Source organism: Passer domesticus, chromosome 3, assembly GCF_036417665.1.
Source record: "Passer domesticus isolate bPasDom1 chromosome 3, bPasDom1.hap1, whole genome shotgun sequence".
NCBI classification, from domain to species: Eukaryota; Metazoa; Chordata; class Aves; order Passeriformes; family Passeridae; genus Passer; species Passer domesticus.
The window spans coordinates 61,744,402-61,764,850 of NC_087476.1; the positions used below are offsets into that span (position 1 = coordinate 61,744,402).

The 20,449-nt window shown below is 42.8% G+C and overlaps 2 protein-coding genes and 1 long non-coding RNA gene across 3 annotated transcripts in view; 2 read left to right on the forward strand and 1 right to left on the reverse strand.

Moving 5' to 3' along the window:
- Positions 1 to 552, reverse strand: part of LOC135296740 (uncharacterized) — a 22,281-nt gene extending 21,729 nt beyond the window's left edge. The window contains exon 1 of the long non-coding RNA XR_010358752.1: positions 496 to 552. This is a non-coding gene — a long non-coding RNA (uncharacterized LOC135296740). The remainder of the gene's footprint in view (positions 1 to 495) is intronic.
- Positions 370 to 8,034, forward strand: RSPH3 (radial spoke head 3). Its single transcript, XM_064413451.1, has 9 exons — positions 370 to 521; positions 678 to 768; positions 2,014 to 2,155; positions 2,685 to 2,830; positions 3,409 to 3,612; positions 4,631 to 4,793; positions 5,851 to 5,937; positions 7,337 to 7,606; positions 7,673 to 8,034. The coding sequence occupies exons 1-8, from the start codon at positions 388 to 390 to the stop codon at positions 7,561 to 7,563; spliced, it is 1,194 nt and encodes a 397-aa protein (XP_064269521.1). The 5' UTR covers positions 370 to 387; the 3' UTR covers positions 7,564 to 7,606; positions 7,673 to 8,034.
- A 1,347-nt stretch (positions 8,035 to 9,381) lies between these two features.
- Positions 9,382 to 20,449, forward strand: part of PLAGL1 (PLAG1 like zinc finger 1) — a 48,046-nt gene continuing 36,978 nt past the window's right edge. The window contains exon 1 of the mRNA XM_064413452.1: positions 9,382 to 9,514. The gene's annotated coding sequence lies outside the window, so the exon portion shown is untranslated. The remainder of the gene's footprint in view (positions 9,515 to 20,449) is intronic.

Here is a 20,449-nt window from a genome sequence, read left to right on the forward strand (position 1 = left end):
AACAGAGCTGGACGGGGGCTTATTGCAAGGGCCTGTAGCGACAAGACAAGGGGAGTGGATTCAAACTGGAAGAGAGTGCATTTGGATTCGATATTAGGAAGGCATTGTTTGCTGGGACGGTGGTGAGGCACTGTAGCAGGCTGCCCAGAGAGGCTGTGAATTCCCCGCCCTGAAAGCGTTCGAGGTCGGGCTGGACGGGGCTTTGAGCACCCTGGTCTGGTGGGACGTGTCCCTTCCCATGGATGATCCTTAAGGAGCCTCCCAGCCCGAGCCATTCCGGGCGCCCCCAGCGCCCCCCCGCGGCCGCCGGCCCGTGCACGCGCGGCGCGTTGCCCGGGAGACGGCCGCCGTTAGCGCCGCCTCAGGCGCGCCCCGAGGAGCCGCAGCATGGAGCCCACCGTGGTGCCCATCCGGGCCTCCGAGCTCACCGCGGCCCCCGACGGGCCCTACAGCTTCTCTAGCCAGCCCCGCTCCCTGCCCCCCCGCCCCAAGTACCGAGAGCTGTCCAATGCCGCCGAGACGTGAGTGCCGGTGTCCGGCGGGCCGCTGCCCCGCTGCCTTTCCGCGCCCTTCCCCTCGGCGCAGCTCCCTCCCCGGGGAGCGCAGCCCCCGCCGCCTTGCCTTTCTCCCGCCGGCCGGGGGAAGCCGCCAGCGGCGCTGTCTGTGCTGTGCCGCAGGGAGAAGGGCCCGGTGCGCTACGGCAACATCATGATCGACCCGAGGGTGGTGCGCGGAAACGTTCTGTCCGTCCGTCCTCCCCCACCGCAGGTACTGGGCTGCCAGGAGTGCACCATGCTGCAGTTTTGTTGGAAAGCCATCGGTAGGGCAGCAAAGCTCGTCTATAGTTTTAACTACCGAAGCTGTAATTCTACTTGCAATATTTCACGCAGCCACAGGCTCTCCAGTTAAACCAGCCTGTGTCTGTTTCCAGCTCTTCTGAAAAGCACTCAGTTTCACATGAACTTCTGCAGTTCTGATTTTTTTACCCCCCCCCCCATTAAGTACTTGATGCCTTTATTTTCTTTCTCTGTTTCTTTAGGGTACTGGTCCTGAGCACAAGTCATTACTCGATAATCTGTTATCATATGCAAGGTGTCCTCAGGGGGAATTGCAGCTCTTGGGAAGTTGAGTCGTGGGGTAGACTTTAGTTAGTCCTACCACAGAAGAAGAGCTAAATGGTCCAGCTGTATGCAAAAGCTGCTTGTGAGGATGCCAAAGTATTTTGTTTGTATTACTGCTATATACTGATATAATAGTAAATCATAGAATCTTAGGGTGGTTTGGGCTGAAAGGGACCCTAAAGATCATCTAGTTCCAATCCCCTGGCATGGGCAGGGACATCTTCCACTGATCCAGGTTGCTTGGAGTCCCACCCAAATGTGATGCTTTGTTTTCAGAGAATATTTCTACATAGGTAATTTGATCACATATGAATTTAAAGCAGTATTTTTAAAAGCTACTATTTGTAAATAGCTTTGTGTTTTTCAGTAGCCATTTCTTAGACTGAATTTTGTGTGTTTTCTTTTAGAAGTTCAAAGCTGATGTTTATAGCAATCTATAAGTAGAATACTGAATTTAAACATTATTATGAGTTTCTTTTGTTTCATCAGCAACAGTTGGTCTATAATTTTTATCTAACAAACAATTCTGTTCATAATATGATAACTGGACTTTAGTCCATTTGACTTCTCAAAATTTGAAAACATACCCTTTTAATATACTTTATCTAACAAAGTTCTGTATACAATATTCACTTTCAAATAAGAAATTAATTAATTATTACTCTTAGCTTTAGGTGCCATTATTATGTACCTGTAGGCAGCCATTTATATTTCAGTCTTTAAGTCTGTGACAATTTAGGGCCAGGACCCAGAAAGTAAATCCAAAATACTAGATAGCTAGCATTAAAATCAAAGAGCAGCCTTCATTTTTCTGTAGAGGCAATTGAATATCATTTTCAAGTACAAAGTGTATTCTGTTTTGTGGGGTTCTTTCTTCTTCACCCCTGCTCAGAGTACCGAGCCCCATACCCTTGAGGTTAAAAGGCAGAGGAGAGCACAGAAACAAGTGCTGGCCAGAAGGTTTGCACAAGAGCAAGTTCAACCAGGAACGCCGGAGCCTGTGGAGGGCAGAGAACATGTTTATGTGCAGACAGGTAAAAGGCTGCATTTTTTTTATATCTGTCTAAAAACAAAAGCTTGTTGATCTATATTCACTTGCTAAATTGGTGATGAAATTGGTAAAATCACACAGTTCAAAATTGTAGAATGCTGGAATCAGAGGTTCTAAACTTGTCTAATTAGTGACATTTTCCCAGGAGGTCTATTTTTCAGTGTACATTCTTGAACACTAGTCAAGACTGCTTCACTTATTCCTTCCCTTTTCAGTGTAATTAGAGAAATTTCATATATGCTTAAAATGGAAGGTTTTAAAACTTTTGCTTTAGGTGAACTACTGTTTTTGGAATCACTTCCATGAAGTGCACTTGACATTACAGAGAACACAGCATCAGATGGCCTTTGCAGCAGGCTGACCTATGTTTTGAGAGGCCTTTTTTCTAACTTTATAGAAAGCATTTTATTGCACTCTTTGGATGTAATTCAGAATATAGAGTCATCAAAACCAATTGAAAGCTAAAATGAAAGGAAACCCACAGTGAGTATTCATTGTGCTTTTGTTTCTAGAACTGTATTTGGAAGAGATTAGTGATCGGATAATAGAGGTTGATGGAGAGTGTCAAACAGATGAATTTTTGGACAGACCACCCACTCCACTCTTCATACCAGCCAAATCAGGAAAAGATGTGGCCACTCAAATCAAAGAAGGAGAGGTATGAAGTCAGGTCCACAAGTGCTGTCAAAATATCTCTCCCATCCAAACACATTTCTGATGCAGTTTGAAGTAGAAACAGAAAGGAACTAATCCTCACAGAACATGCCAGAAAAAAAACCCAAACCAAACCCGCCCAAACCCAACTCACCAATGTCTGCTTTGAGGTTAAGTGCAAAATTAAGGAAGATGTATTGCTACATACACTGGTTCTGCTGCTGTCAGCTAAGCGATACAATGTTGAGGAATGCTCTCTTCTGTAAAACATGTCCAGCCCAAGAAGGGGCTGGGAATGCAGAAATAGGGTCCAGATAAGTGCTCAGATTCTCGCTGGCAGTCCCCACAGGGACTGTGGGAGGCTGTGTGGTGTCTCAGGCCAGCACGTTCACCACTTAACCCCCAGCAGCACTTGTGATTCTCTCTGCCTTAGCTGACACTGGTCCCCCACCTGCACTTCTCCAGCCTGACTTCAGTACAAGTCAGGCTTTGTTCATCCTCCTTTTCTCCTTGCCAGTCCTTATTAAGAGTAATTGTGATCAAGGGACATTTATCTCTTGTTTTTTTCACTCCCATCCTCAGCTGTTTGACTTTGATATTGAAGTTAAGCCGATCCTGGAAGTGCTGGTTGGAAAAACAGTTGAGCAGGCTTTGCTGGAAGTCATGGAAGAAGAAGAGCTGGCCCAGCTGTGGTCACATCAGCGCGCCTTCGCAGAGCTGCGTAATGCAGAGTTTGCTGAGTTACAGCGCTTGGAAGAGCAGGACAGGAGAATCAGAGAGGAGAAGGTAAGACTTCCTAAGGGACTTCCCGTCAGAAGGGAGAAAAACATCTCCAGTGCTGAACAGCAGCCTGTGATATAAGCTGGGTATGCCCAAAAGGGTACTGTCAGCTTTGACATACCTTAAAGCATTTTGGTGACATACAGCTGCACTCTGCCACTTGCTCTCATACAACAGCACCACACTGTTGTGTTTATTTGGAGCAGTCATGCTTGAGTGACTTGGTGTAGCTGACCTGATCAAAAAGGTCAAAACCAACAGCATTTTCTTCTGTACCTGGTACAGCTGTTTCTTAAGCCTTTTTGTTATAAAAAGTGCAAAACAAATAGTCAGAATTCTTGGAAGTAAGAGAGACACCTCCTGGTCTTTCACACACAATGCATGCTTTACTCTGTGTGTACACATACATCTCAAGACTGCAAAGTATTGTGACATATTAGTAATATTTAGTAAATAGGAATAAACAGAGAAGGCAAGTGTTAATTACTTGCTATTTATCAGTCTTGTATAATTGTGTTTTCTAATGGTTTCCTGAACCAACTTGAGTTTTAATCTTTTTGTACGTGCAATAGGATCTAATATTGGAAGATAAAAAGTTTGAGAAATACTTATCCAAACTTCATTGTATTCCAAGGCAAATAACCAGCTTGAACTGCAATAATAAAGCAAAAAGTCGTGAGATTAATGTACACTAAGGCATCAGGGAAGGGTTTCATTTGGCCAGCTGCCATACCCTTATTTTACAGACTTGTCAAATTCAAAAAAGGAATACTACAGAAATGTGTTTCTCTGTAATTTGGGGTATTTTAGGACTCCATAGGTTAAGTCCAGACTTGCTTTCAAGCACTCTTTCATGTGAGGAGTTTCATGGAGGCTGCAAATACCAGGTAGAGATCATCATTATCTGTACTTTTTACTATCTTTGCTATTTATGGGACACACACTGTGATAATTATTCAAAATCTAGATCAAAGGAGTCACAGCTAAAGGCCTCTAAGTTTTGCATGCATAATTGCCTTGACAGGAACGTCGCAGGCTGGAGCACCTGGAAAAGCTGCGGAAACAGAAAGAGACTGCAGAGAAAATTGCAGCTCGGGCATTCGCTCAGCGTTACCTGGCTGATCTCATTCCTTCAGTCTTCAACAATCTTCATGACAGTGGATTTTTTTATGACCCTATAGAGAGAGGTTTGTTTTGTTCTTTTTTCTTTTTAAATATGTGAGCAAAGTTATATAAAGCTCAAAACAACCATGAAACATAGCATATTATCCTATTATTTAGAATAATATACTATTCATTTACATTTATGGCTGAACACAAAAACCATTATTGCTTATCTGTACAAATAGTGAAGAATAAGCAAGAGCTGACAGTGTGACAATGAGAAGAGCTACTTTGGAGCTGGACAGAAATAAATGGGTGGTTAGGATTGAGAGAGAGATCCAAACTGAAGTACATGTATTTTTATAGATCGGACATGTAATTCTGAATATTTTTTTATTATTTTCAGAGCAAGTGACTAATTAATCACTTCTAATTAGTCAAATAGAATTAGGCCCTGAAAATAATTTTGGAATTGTATATCAGTGATTTCCAAGCCCTTAGAATCAGCAGCATTTCTTATGATCTACCTTGCTGCACCCCATTTCACCAGTCTCCACACTGGCACAGACCACAGCTTGGGAATGGTTACACTCTCTCCAGGGTAAATCATGAGGTCAATGCAGAAGCTGAGTGTGTTTGCAACCAGAGCAGGCTTTGGGATCACAGTGTACAAAAAGTACCATTTGAGAAATACATAAGTAAGCAAGACCTCCTTAGTCAGACAGACCAAATGCATTCAGCAGACCAGAGGCCAAATGTCTTTGGAAAGCAAGGCAGGAAATGTTATTCTTCTGACTTGCTCAGGATAGTTATTTGGATCCCATTAGAACATGACTGTGTATCTCATCTGTGCTAAGCCCTTCAAGGGTGCCAGACCTCTTTGAAAGTAACTGCAGTTGAGAGGACTCTGCTCTGAATCTATAATGATCATGAACCTCAGTAAGAGAGGTTGGAGATAAGAAACCAAACAACAGCTGAGAGATTTAATGTGACTCTTACAGAACAAGTGCCTTTTGGTGGGGGGGAGGTAGGGGGGGTCATCCCTTAATTGTAGCAAATAAAAAACAGCCACCAAGTCCTGTTGGTCATCCTTTATAAAGTGACATTTTCCCTTTGTTTCTTCCTGCTAAATTCTGACAGATATTGAGACAGAATTCCTTCCATGGCTGATGTCAGAAGTGGAAGAAGCACTACAGAAGAAGGTTCTGGGACGGACAATGCTTGACTGTAAGTTGCCAAGTCCTGGAATGTAATCTGGGCTGCCTGATGTTCTTGTTTGTTTTTTTTGCTCATCAGAACAAATGTCATGTTTATATGGTCACTGTGGGTTAAGGTAGGAAGTGTCATTTTAGGAAAAGTACCCATGTTTTTTTGTGTTAGGGATTTTGTTTGTTTGTATTTGTTTGTTGATTTGGTTTGGTTTTTTTACTATATTAACATGTTTTAATGTTGGAAAACTTCTACTACATACAACTAGGTAACTGATTTTCAGCTGAAACAATGGAAGTGCCAGTCATGCTGCACTACCCACTCTCCTCTGACTTTATACTGTTTGAGGTTTGTTAATGCTGGGAGATACAACACCTATGTCAGGAACAGAATGGTTAAAGAACACATTTTTTCTGCTATAAAGCTTCTACTTCCTCTGTGTTACACAGCCACCACTGCTTTAGTGTTCTCTGTAGCGCACCTGATTGTGCCAGTGGGAACAGAAAAGCCCATCCTGTGTATACCATACTGCCACATGTATACCATGAAAGTGTCTTAATTTGCTTGTATAAACTCATGGAGCTACGGATTATTTTCCTGCATTGAAAGGAGGATGGTGGTGGGCCATGGTTGACTGAGAAGTGAGGTGACCAATATTTTTCCTCAAAACAAAGGCTTACCTCCTTATCAGTCAATAATCATGTCCTTGCTTTTGAAATAGGTTGAAATATCAGTCTTCTTTGGCTAGTTCAAGCTAAATATTTGGGCTCTTTTATTAGTTTAGAGGCTGCAGTTGAAACACCTGAAACACCTGGATTCTGTCTTGTGTAGAAACACAAAAGTATGGTGTATTTGTGCTCAGCAGTGCGCTCCTAGATCAAACCACTTTTTTACACTTGAATAACATCTTCATTCCTATAGTTTTCCTCTTGCTGGGATTTTGGGTTTGTATTACAATTATGTTTGCTTCCTTTGGTTTATTTTTAGTTTAATTAGGACTCTGAATTTTACTTGTTAAGGTATAATATGATTTGGACAATTAAAGCTGGTGTGTTAGGTATTTTATGGTGATACATGTACACTCAAGGATCACTTCTTCATGTAGCTCTTCAGAAGGAAGGGAAGTGTCTCTTCTTTAAGAAAAAATATTGTGACTACTGAATAAACATCCTAAAGAGAATGTTGCTGCAGGATATAATATTGATGAGAATATCTATCGTGTTCTTATTAAATCTGTTTATGTTTTTAACCAGATACCATTGTCTTGCTCCAGTCCTTAGATACTTTTTCATTTTCAGAGTTATTTCAGGGTTATTTCCCTATTTAGGGATTTATAGGTCAGTAATATATACAAAAAATTTTTCAAGTTATAGGGTTATTCCTCCATGGTTGTAAATGGTGGCTATCTCTGTTTCAGCTTTGATTCGTACAGTGGTTGAAAAGCGCTTAGATGAATTTAGCCATCCACCTCCATCTGCTCAACCAAAGGCACCTGCTGAAGAGCCTGGGGCAACAGATGCAGCTCCCAAGGTGTCTGGGGAGGCAGATACTGCTGATCAACCAGTTGCAGAGAAAGAAGAGACTGACCAACCTGTTGCTGAGGAAGAACCTTCAGATTCCACCTTTTCTCAGCTAGAAGAATAATGTCAAGAAGGAAGAGCAGATTTGGAAACTGAGTAACAAACAGGCAAGTCATCGAGTTAATGGAGACCAGTGGCTTAGAAATAAGGAATTAATTCCTATCTATTTACAGGTATTGTGCCCTAGCCATGCTGAAGGATGAACCTAAGCAACAGTAGAGCATTAAAACATGATTTCAGTGTGCTGGAGTTGCTGATTTCAGGCTGATAAAATCAAGAGAGAAGTTGCTAGTGCAATGAATGGCACAGAAATTCTGTCTCCATTTACACAATCTAATCCATCAAAATCTAGGAGGTTTACAGTTGAAAAGTAATGCTGTCCCACACCCTGTGCTAGAAGGTCATGAGAAGGCTGTTGAGAGCATCGTAACAATCTTTGCAAGTGCTTTGATAATGTTCTTGGAACAGTATTTCCTTACTTTCCTTATTTTGAAAGGTAGTTACTACATCAATTAAATAAATTGCTTTTGACTCATGTTAGTCTTTCCTTTCCTGACAAACTTGAATGGACATCTCAACAGGTAATAGAGCCAAAGCAGCTGTTCCTCAAGTTTGTCAAGTTCAAAGAGTTACCTGCCCCTGGGAATTTCTGCCTGTGCAAAATCCTCCTCAGCATCCTCTCTTAGAGCCCCTCCTGGAGGTGAGAGGCTGGATCTACATGCTAAGTCCAGTCTCGGTTTTCTTGGTAGTCGTCCTTTCCTGCCGGTTCACTGGAAACAGTACGAGACATGACTGACAAAATGTGCCTTCACTGCCATGTGTGGTTAGTTGTCTGTTCCCAGGCCAGTTCCTCGGGTGGGGCAGTCCCCCTCACAGAAGTACATCTGTGCTACATTGCAGCAACACCGTGTCGGCGCTGGGTCAGTGCTCCCAGCAGCAGCTGTCCCCGGCGGGCACGCAGGATGGACAGCTCTGCACCCTCGGGGGCACGGGGCGTGCACGGGGGGAGCCGCTCCTGGGTGCGTGAGTGCAGGAGGGAGCGGAGAGAGGCCAGAGGAGCGGGCGCTGCAGGCACTAGAGGGCAGGACTGCCCACGGCAATCCGGCTGGAGAAAGGCCGGGAAGGACACTGCTGGTGTCACCTTTTCACATTGCACACTCTGCACTAGTGACACCCGTCTGAACTTCCCTCCTCTGCTGAACCCCAGTGTCGAACTTTTGCAAAATTTACTCATTTATAGCATGAGGAATCAATACTTTAATCACCCAGTGCAGTCCACACTGGCTCATAGAATGACAGAGTAGGTTGAGTTGGAAGGGGTCTTATAGATCAACTGGTGCAATTCCACGCCTGCCCTGAGCAGGGACATCTTTAAGTAGGTCAGGTTGCTCAAAGTCCCATCCAGCTCGGTGGTAGCGGAGAAGGTGGAATCATCTCCTCAGGGCTGACCCGTGACAGTACAAGAAACAGATGCTGGTCGCTTCAGGGGAAGTGCACGCACTGCCTTCCCCTTCGGCCTGCTGGGGTGCGAGTCTGACACTGAACCCCCAGAAAAGGAAGCAAAACGGGGACGTGTGTGCAGGACGTTCTAAATGCTGTGAGTTGCCTTCCCGAGAAGTTGTTAACCACCAGCAGTGCAGCTCAGGACGTTCTGTGGATCCCCACAAGCACGGACAGCCGCGGCACCCGCACTCCCCGGAGAAGAAGCTTCCCGCTAGCGCCGCGGCACAGCGAGCGCCCGGGCAGCGCCGGCGGCGGAGCTGCATCCCGGGCCGTCCTGCGCTCCGCTCGGGGCTCACCCCCCCCCTCGGCCGGGCGCTCCGCAGGGGCGGAGCGGGGAGGGGGCGCGGCGCGGCCGCCCCCCGTGCCGGCCCTGCCCCGGCCCGCCCGCCGCCGCTAGGCGTCTGCCGGGGCCGGGCACCGCCGCGGGGACGGGAGGAGCCGCCACTGCCGCCGCTGCGCTCCCCGGCCCGGCGCGGGGGCAGCGGGCGGCGCCCGCGGAGCTGGGCCATGAGGTGAGCGGGGCCGGCGTGCGGGGCCGGGCCGGGGGCGCTCCGCCGCCCGCAGCGGTGCCGGGGCGCTCGGGGGAGCGGGGGCCGCTCCGGGCGGGGCGCTGGGGGGCGGGCGCCGAGCACCGGGGCTGTCGGACCGGGCCCGCCGCCGCAGGAAAACTGTGCCACAGTGTGTCCTACTTCAGGAGGAGAGTTTCGCCTTTACTTATTTATATTCCGCTTCTCCCCCTCGACTTTCCTCACGCCCCGGCCGTGCAGGCTCTCCCGCTTGTCCGCCCGCAGCGCCGAGCACCGGAGCCCCGGGATGGGCGCCCGCCCCAGCCCCTCTTGCCTGTTGGCACAGAAAGGCCGCAGGACCGCGAATTTGGAGGAGGAGGGGACATCTCATCTCTCCTTTGTGCCTCTCTCCAGCCCCGCAGCCCTCACGGGGCTTTCAGGGCAGAGCGTGCTGCAGCGGGCGGCGCGGTGGCACCCCCGTGACGAGAGACACGGGTCGTGGTCCGGGAGGTTTGTCCCCGCGTGGAAAAACAACTGCGGCTCCAAAGCTGCGCCCGCCGCTCGCACACGGGTCTCGCCGCCTGCATCAAACCCCCCGCCGGCAGAAGCCGCCGCAGCACGGGTTACACAGTTTTCCATCTCTCTGCAGGAGGTGACAGCTTGCTGAGGTCAAGCCTTGAGCTGTCATTGACTCCTACGGGACACACAACTTTTTATTTTTTTTTTTTTTCTTGCGGGGAAGAGGGATTTACTACATTTACTACATTTACTACATCCAACTACATAGGATTTGTTTTTTTCTCAAAGTTAAAGTTTTCTTAAAGTTTTTTCTTAACTTGGTTAAAATTTAACTTTCAGTTGTTTTTTTATTTCTCTATTAGAAGCTTCTGTCCCTTAGTCGAATGACAGTTCATTTTTGAGAAAGGTGAATATCGGATAGCCAAACTTTCTCTGGGGGCTGTTGCTTCCTGTCTGACTTTAACACAACAAGTATGTGCATGGGCAGTAAGGCAAACTGCTTTTATAGAAGGTATTCAAAGTAGTTGATGAAGAGCAAAAGCACTAGATGCCTTTACAATATGAGTTAAAACACAATCTTCCCACCTCAGTTGATATTTTTAATTTATGAAGGATTATATAGGACAGAATCCAAGCCATGTTTTTGGGTACATGATATATCTACATGCATGTTTGTCTAACATGATGAGGATCTTAATGAATAAATAGAAATGACACATACTCCTCTTTCCAGGAATCAGTAGGAGAGGATGTGCCTGGCATTATTACCAGGAGATTAGCAATCCAGCTCTGACAGAATGGGGAAGAGGTTTCCAGTCTGAACACTCAGATTGGATTGCATTGCAGTCGTAAAATTAACATCAGCAGGTACAACCTGATTCTTGGTTGTCCCAAAGCTTAGCAGAAAATCTGGCTGTTTGAGTCTGAGACACCTAATAACATGCAGCAGCACAAGGGGACAAGCACTTCTGTCCCTTCTTGGCACTTTGCAAGAGTGTGCCTTGTTTGTTGTGAGGTCTTCAGTATGCCAGTGACCCTGCAACATCTCTGCTGTGCTCTGACCCTTCATCGGGGAGAAATAAAGATGCTGGCATTGGGAATTTCCCTTTGCTGGTCCTTCCTGTCCGTGTTGTTGGTTTGGAGAAGCAGCACAAGGAGCACCGCTCCGCCTCTGTGCACGGGGGCACAACACAGAATGGGCTGTGTGGGGCAGGTGGCTCTGAGGAGTTGTGCTAAACAGAAGTACAGGTACAGTCACAGGATTGGTGACAAACTGTGTTTTTATGCCTCGATTTTGTGGTGTGTGCTTGTTGCCTTGGTGCCACTGTATCTGCAGTATAGTTTCCACTATTTGTGTGTTACTTGCCCTGAATTGTAAGTCAAAGCAGTCAAAATCTCATTTGCAATCCTAATGGGAGCTGAAATAGATGATCCTGGAGTACTATAACTGTGTAATGGGCTGACCAGCACTGCTTTTTGAATTGTTCAGTGCCCTGACATGTAAATAGGACCTGATTGGTGGTTCTGATCGTGCAGATGCTGAAAATTGATAATAAGATTATTTGTGTAAGAAGCAGAAGATGGGACAAGTGGGAATAAAAGAGAGAAATAAGATTAGAAGGACTGTACCACTTCCTCTGGACCTGTTGGAGAATTTGGTCCAAAAAATCACATAAATACCAGAAAATAATTATTTGTTTCCTAAAGGGGGCCATTAAATCATGTAGTTTATTCTCTAAGTTTAACCAGGGCAGGTCACAATTTCATGCTCTCTAACTAAAGGCGATACCTTCTATTTCCTCTATTTTCTATAATTTTCTTTGTATCAAGAACCTCCTGTTGTGAAGTTCTGTGAGCACTTGCATGTCTTCTATCAGTGCCTGCCCTTGTGCCAGGACTCTGTGGAAAGGAAGCATCGTAAGATAATTCCCCTCCCCTTGACTATTGAGATACATTTAGTCTACAGTACATTGCCAGTGCCAGGGACCTGATCTGCTGTCCCTCTGTCAAATTCCTAATTTCTTGAGTGATAATTAAACCCCAAAAAACATCGCCCCCCACCCTGCCCATAAGTGAATACACACACTATACTTAAGGCAGTTATTGTATGTTTGATGTGTTTGAGCACTTGACCTTACACCTAACTTTACGAATCTAAATCTTCCTCTTCAGTAAGAGCAACCTGGCCCACAAGATGTTTTCAAAACTAGAGTGTTGCCAGCTAGTTCCCTACTGGCCCTTCTGAGCTTTTATTTTAAGATGTTCCTGCTTTCAAAGATAAGCATGAGGCCAAGAAGACTGCTCCAAATACCAAGGGAATAGCAGTCACACACTTCTACTTCAGCCTGTGCCACCGTGCAGGCGGCTGCATCATTTAATTGTCACTAAACCCAGAAGAATCTGTTTGTTCTTTTCTTGCGTTGCGTGGAAAGAAGTAGGAAATCTCTGTGAATGATGCCAAGGATACTGCTATTTTGTGATAACTAGCAGGAAATAACAAGAGTTAGGACAGAAAGAAGGTCAGTTGACTTGAATTCTGTATGGGAAAATCTTGAAAGTTGATCATAAAATTTAATTGCACACATATCCTGGAGATAATCAAATAAATATTTTGCTTCTAATTTTGACTTTTTTTTTTCTGATTTATCTCTATGTTCCAATGCATTCTTCTGTATATGGGCTATTTGCAATTTGCTGTGAAAGAGTGTTTTGGGTTCCAGATGTCTCTGACATTGCAATCCAGAAGCAAGGGCTATTTCCAATGGACTTTACTGTCTCTATGTTTTTCACATTTCCTCTTTTCTCTTGCTTTGTCTGCTTGTACTGATTGATCTTTTGTAAAGTGGCATGAGTTTCAGTGCTAAACAAGGATCAAGGATGCCTTTGTGAACTAGTTCTGTCTTGGAGGATAGAGTAGATCTGCTTTTATCTTTCTGTGTCTTGCACCTAGAGCACTATTTTAGAACCTGTTTCACAAACAACTTGGGATAAAAAAATAAAAGCTTAGGAAAGCACTTAGGAAAATATTAGTGTAGCAGTATCTAACCTGTGCTAACATGCACAACACCAAGCAAATGTAGTGCATTGAGCAATATTAAATTTTGCTCTTCCACTCATTCTCTTGTTTCCAGGTTTTTGTTGCTATTAATGGTGTTGAGGGACTCTTGAGGAGAAGCAAGGATGTCTTCTGCATGAATGACACATGACACATGTGGTTCTCTCTGTCTTTCAGAGAGAGAACCACAACTGCAAGAGTCCCATATGATTTTTTTTTGTTTTGGTCATAAACTGTCACTTCAATTTTGTTGGTGTACTTTAGTTGGAATGTTATTTCAATCACTGCAGCTGTAAAATGTAATGGACAGCTTTGGTTTGTCCTGTCCTGCAGAAATAAGTAACTTTAGATTCAGTATGGCTTTTTTAAAGATTACAATAAAAGTGCTGTAAAATTGAGCAACAAACAAGTTATTTATATAGTATTACAATTCTATTTCACCAGTGCCTTGACATGTTGATGCCCAAAGAAGACACCAAGTGTCTAATCATTATATTGTCCTGCACTAATAAGACATGGAAGGACTGGTGAAGCACATATTAAAGACATAACTACAGTAGTTCAATGCTTATTCTGTCCCCAAAGAGGTAGATATTACCTTTTCCAGGTGGAATTATCTCTAGAGTCATTGTCACAGATATGGCATGCAGAGAACCAAGAGAAGTTTGAAAGGAAGGGAGGTAGAGCTGCTGAACAAAGACCTGCAAAGAAGGAGTAAGCAAAAGGCAGAGGGAAGGTAGTAAAATGTTGGAAAGTATTAGCTAAGAGAAAGAAGTTACTAATGAATAACTGATGTTTGATTGGCATAACAAAAGAGAAGCTGGTAGATAAAAGTACAAAACCCCCAGAAATATGTTTTGTAATCATAAGTTCTATTTAAATTCAATTTTCATTTAGTCTTAGCAGCCAGCTTAACTTTCTCTGCAGAGAGGCAACCCTTGTAATGCTCCAGAAATGTTCCATACAGTTCTAGGATGCTTTTTGACTTCTGTTTTTTTCTTTTTTATGTGCTGAAAGACACAAAAAGACATTAAACCCTTTTAAAGTGATTAAGACAAACTAAGAAGATGTAACAGAATCTTTTTCTGTTTCAAACTGCACTTAGGTATCTCAGCAGTGACCCATATTAATTAGGCAAGTGACTTAATATCTCTCACAGTAAGAAAGAGCAGCAGATTATTTTCCTGCTGAAACAGTATTTTTTTTTTTTTTGCATTCTCAGGGCTCATCCAAGAAAAGACCAGAGCTGCTGGCTAGAATGAGTTAAAATGTGCTATGATAAAACCACTCCTCCCTCTTTCAGCGGAAATTTGAAAACTAGCACATGAGGTATCCTGAGTAGATGCATAATTTGCTTCCTGTAAACCTGGCAGCCAGATAGCCTTTCCTCATCCCCTTGGTGCCAGGCACTGGAAAGAGATCACTCAGTGTTGCTCCTCGGTGGTGGATGCCAATGAAAGTAAGAAAAAAATGTGTCAGGTGAGGATTTCCACAGTGAGGCTGTTAGACCCCAAATGAAGGTGAATTAAATTTTCTTGTCCAGAGAAGGGCAACAAAGCTGGTGAAGGCTCTGGAGCACAAGTCTTATGAGGAGCAGCTGAGGGAGCTGGGGTTGTTTAGACTGGAGAAAAGGAGGCTCAAGGGAGACCTGACTCTCTACAGCTTCCTGAAAGGAGGCTAGAGCCCGGTGGGGGTTGGTCTCTTCTCCCAGGCAACCAGCAACAAAGAGGACATTGTCTCAAGCTGGCCCACGAGAGTCTTTGGTTGGACATTTGGAAGGAATTCTTCACAGCAAAGGTGATTAGACATTGGCATGGGCTGCCAAGGGCGGTGGTGGAGTCACTGTGCCTGGAGGTGTCTAATGAAAAGCTGGATGTGGCATTTAAGTGCCATGGTCTAGTGGACATGGTGGTGTTTGGTCATGTTGCACTCAATGATCAGAGCTCTTTTCTCGCCTAGTTGATTCTGTGATTCTGTAACTAACAGTTTCAGCAAAATGTAGCACAGCCTGGAGCACCGATTCATCACAAGCCAGTGAAACTGATACAAGTCTGCAAAATGTTTTGGTTTCAGTTAACTCAGGGTATTCAGGCAAAAATGAGTTTACTGGAAATATTTTGACTTGTTCATGACTCACTTGTTTTTACAAACCTAACACTCCTTTCCCCACAAAGCAAGTAAATATGCAGGCAAAGCAAACACATTTACTACAAAATCTGTGATACCAAAATTCTGTAGTTCTGAAAGGTATTCTCAGCTTTCCCTTATTCAAAACCACTTGAGGGGGTCAGGGAGGTCTTCGTGTGGTGACACACACTATGTCCTGGCTTGGAAACATGTTGCTTTGGATTTCTAGTTTTGCTTAGAACAAAGGATTGGCATTTTGCGTCTCTTGGGGCTTGCAGATGGATTGTAATGATATTCTTGTCACTGGTTGTGCCCAGCAAGGCTTCTGGACCTTATTACTTCTCACATAGCAGCTGCCAGGGACAAGAATAATTTTCACACTTGGAAATCATCTTTACTTGACTTGTGCACATTTACATGCTGTTCTTCTCTCTGAAATACTCTTAGTGTAATTGATAGAAGGAATTGTCTCTCTTTTTAATAATTGAATTTGCTATACAGATTTTTCACTGAGTCTGTGGAGGGCTCTGGCTAATAAAAATGCATCCTAATTTTTAAGCATTTGTTGAATGAAAAGAAGAAAGGCTGCCCTGGCCAAAACAGAGAGACTGACAAGACAGAAAACAAAACAAGGATAAATGGGAAATTAAATTGCTTTCCACTCTTTGTCTTACTGTAATAGAAAAGATAAGGCTTGAAATTATTTTTTTTCCTTCAATTTGTTCTTATTGTTTCAACAATTTGTCAGTGTTGATGGCTGAATCTCAGAACACTTCAAGTCTTTGCAGGCTTCAGGACCTTTACAGCCAAATATTTACAGATTTGTAGACCTCTAACAAAAATAAAATATTGAATTACAGAGTGTATATACGATGTTAGAGGTCATCAAAGTGACCTGATTGAGAAGGAGTTGTGGTTCCAGTCCTTTCAAAAATAAAATTACCAGATCTTTCCTAAATTTTTCATACCATTTTTATCAGCATCAAAAATCTCAGCATTATAAAATAATTTTAAAGTAAGGCATTACAAAAATGAGTATGACTTCTTAAACTAATAGAAAACAGAGAATATAAGTAAGATTGTTTCAGATATTTTTTACCCAAATCAAGAAAACCCAGTTCATTAAACAGTTGAGACAATGTAGAATGAGTATCTGTTTTTGATCTGTAAAAATATCAGCAAGATATATTACTTTGAAAATTTTTACTTGTCAAATTCACTAATTTTTCCAACTGTATAAGTCTCTGAATTATCTTTGCGGTCAGTAATTTGCACTGATAACTTTATAAGTTTATTAAGTAATCATCTACTTTAGAAAAACCCATAGTCAGGTTATAATTTTTAATATTAAATTCTAGTCTGATAGAAAAAATGGTTGCACATCTACTGAGGTGTTATGGTTGCTATTATACTTTTAATAATATATTTGGGTCCCAGAATCTGAAATTGCAGTAAATTTTAATTTGAATATAATTTGTTTTGACAAGGATATTCTTCCAAAGTTGAATCCACAAAGTTTACCAAACAACTTAAGACAGCATAATTATGGAGAGTGTGACCTGTGCCTGAGTTTGTCCCAGCAGAGCACTGACTCTTGAGTCATATGGGTTCTCCCACTGTGAATATGGTTAGCAAGTCATTAACAAACATTTATTAGAAATCTGTTAGTTTATTATTAAGATTGTAGTAGATGTTGGAGATTAGAATGTCATGGTGCAACAAGGAAAATGTACTTTGGTAGCTGTTGACAGAAAACATGCAAGTATTTGATAGTGGGCACTTTTAGATAACCCTGAGTTCTTCCACTTGCAGACCTCATATGCTGTATAAACATCTGACAGAATATGTTCATGTAGGTTCTTGTAAATTACTAAACCAGCCTTCTGGTCACTTGGGGTGCAAATGCCAAACATCTGAGTTGTTTCAGGTTACTTTTCATTAACTCACAGAACCATACTAAATGGATGTTTCAAAAGTCAGAGTTGGAGTTGAGGTCATGCAAGTCGGTGAAGGAATGAAGTGACCTCTCAGTGAATTTTAATAAAAGGTTAGAAATCACTTAGCTTGTTTTTTCTAAATTATTGTAACTTTTCTATGTCAAGATCACTTTTAAATGAAGAAATGGTGTTCTTTGCCTCTGTTGCTAGAGCACATGGAGAAGTTAATCAGGTTCCAAGGCTGTCTCTGAAAAATTGGCCTACAGACAAGTGGCTGCAATAAAAATGCCAAACTGCTGAAATACAAGGTGTATTTTATATCAGCCTGCACTTGGCATTCATTAGTGTGTGGTGCACTGTATTCCAAGCTCTTTATTTGGTATTGACAGGGGAATTAACAGTGACTTGTTTTTAAGTTGTTTTTGTCTTTCTGTGGAGGTAATGGCTCTTCCTTTACCTTTAGTCTCCACATCATTGACCTTGTTATCCTGTTTTCATAATTCCTTTCACATTCTCTTTCACTGAAAAAAAGAATCTTGTGTAGAGAACAGACAGTCTCCTTTAATTTATTCAAGTTTCAGTTTTGCTGGACAAAACAGCAGAACAACATTGCCCTGCAGGATGAAATTTTAAACGAGCATGAACACTGTGCATGTAATGCCACATTTTTTTGACTTCTTGTTTGAGTAATGTGCAAGAAGTGGCACAGAATCCCAAACAGGTTTGTATACCATGCAATTCCAGTCCAGACCTCGGAAAGGCAGGAGTCCAGTTATAAGTCTGTGTGACCAGTTGTCTGTATGGGAGAACAAAAGGTTCAATTAATCTTTAGTTGATAGTGGGGAGCAACATTTTTACTCTTTTTTATCTGAGAAAGAGGTTACTGGGCTGAATATGAATAGTCTGCATCTATAACTGCTTCTATTCAACAATAATCTGTGAGCCACAATTTTCAGATTTTTGGAGTCATTAAATGGCTTGATAACCAAAGGAAAAAATATGGAAACAGACAAGTAATATTTAGGAACATGTGTAGCTTTTATTATTAAAGCTTTTCATTATATATGCACCATTTGGAGGATTTGGTTATTATTAGAGTTGTGCACCACAGGCGTTCTAGGCACTACTATGAAAATATAACCCCTAAAACAAACATACCTTTTAAGAAAAGGCAGTAAGAAATCACTCCTCAAGTTACAGTTTAGTTCCAATAGAATCAGTGCCTGACAATTATTGTGATGGCTAATTTCAGGAAATTAGTTCTAATGATTATCCCTTGCCTCTGTACCATATGAAGTGGTAGCTTGCATTTCCCATGCAGTATCCCGCTCCAGCCAGCCCACGTGTGAGAACAGGAGGGAAAGGATGTGGGTGGTATTGCTGCCGAGTTTGCCACTGACAGGTCCAGCTGCTGTCCAAAGGAAATCTGAGCTTGCAGGTTGAAGCAAACAAATGGAGCGATGTGACAGGCAGCTGTTACCCAGTGTAAGTCTTGTAGCGTTAATTGAAACAAATCAGCTCCTGCTGTCTCTGCCTGGAGTATTAAGTTCTTAGTGAAAACTTGGCCTGTGCTTCAGAGTTATAAGGATGTACTTCTGTTATCATTGCCTACTTCTGGCAGCTCAAGCAAGTCTCTGAAGTATGGGGCCTTTGGGAGTGGAGAGGAAAAATAAAACATTTCTATTAGCCAAGAAGCTGTTAACAAACAGCGAGGCATGTTGTGGAGGAGCATTAATTATGCTTTGCTACATAATTTAGGTATATATATCCAGCTTTTATGAAGCAACTGAAAAGACTAAGCTGCTAGACCTGTTAGAATCACTGTGAAGATCACTTTGCATCTAAAACAACCAAAAAATACCAATATTCTTGACCTAAAATCCATTTTCAGATAAAACTTCCTCACTTTTACAAGTTTCTGAATGAAGTAGTAATTTAACAGCACTGAAATTTAAAACTGCAAAAAGTGTATGAGAGTGAGCAAAACTGAGAAGTGAAATTTACCAAATAATTTGAATGTGAGTGTTTTTATAATATAGCAGCAACATTACACATTGCATCACCTTGTTGCAATAGTGCTTAGGTTGCATATGTTGTAGGATAATGTGCAAGATTGTGAGCATTTTGAGGGTGGGAAGTTTTAGATTACCATAATCTAAGCAAGATGTGTGAGGTAAAGTGTTGGCTTCTAGATGACAAATCTGTTTTTATGATTTCCTGAAACTTACTGACATTGCCAAAGTACTGACTAAAAGCATATCCCCCTCTCTGGTCACGGGAGTGACTGTTGCACCGTGTGGGAACTCGTCTGTTTGTCTGTCTCTGCTGTGGGTTTTGCTCACCACTTTTGGAAAGTTTTCAGCTGCTGGCGTGTGTTATTTGTATCAAACTTATGAAAGAAGTGAGTGTTAAACCCCAGGTTTTTGTCAAACCTTTTTTGAAGCCACAGACTTGTTGACTCTTTGGGGACAGCTGCTTGAGGATGACTGCAGGAAAGGGACAGGAAATCTCCCTGCTGACCAGACTGTCCAGCAGAGGAGTGGCAGTGCCCTTCTTGAAGTAAGTGTTGGATGCAGGCTTGAAGTGATAGGTATTGAGGGAGAGCAGGAAAAAGTGCTTTTTCACGTGACCTTGTACAAGTGGGTTTGGTGTTTATTTTATGCTAGGATTCAGTCCTGAGTTTCAGCCAGTAGACCAGAGTCCTCTCCAAAGGGCTCATTGAAATGGAAATGGTTTTGCCCTGCTGCTGTGGAATGCAAATTATTTTAGGAATGTTCCTGGGTCTTGAGGCTTTCTAAAGCTCACACTTACAAGATTTATTTTTTTAGCTCATTTTATCCAATTCTCATAGGAAAATAAGGATCCAGAAAGATGATTGGTGCCCTGATCCTGACCCAGCAAAATATGAAGTGTAGGTTTGTCTTCATGTGTACAAATAGTTCCCTGCAAGTCAGTGGTGGGAAAACATGGGAAATGCAGAATTGCTTTGCTGGATCGCAGTCAAAATTCTGAGTGCTTTGCAAAGCCAAAAAACAAGAGCAGCCCTCAGTAAGGCAGGCTGGCATGAGATGCCATTTGGTATCTTTTCCTAGGAGTTTGTCTCCCTTTTGTTACTATCTATTTTTAAAAAATCTATGTAATAGCTTTTCTTGTTATCAGGGCACTGGAGATGGGCAAAGACTTGTGTTTGATGCCTTGTCTGCCACAGATCTTCTGCTGACCAAAATAGCCCAGTGTCAAGTGATACAGGCTTGGAAAATATGGTGAGAGACAGTGCCATATTTCAGAACAAGAAGAATTTGC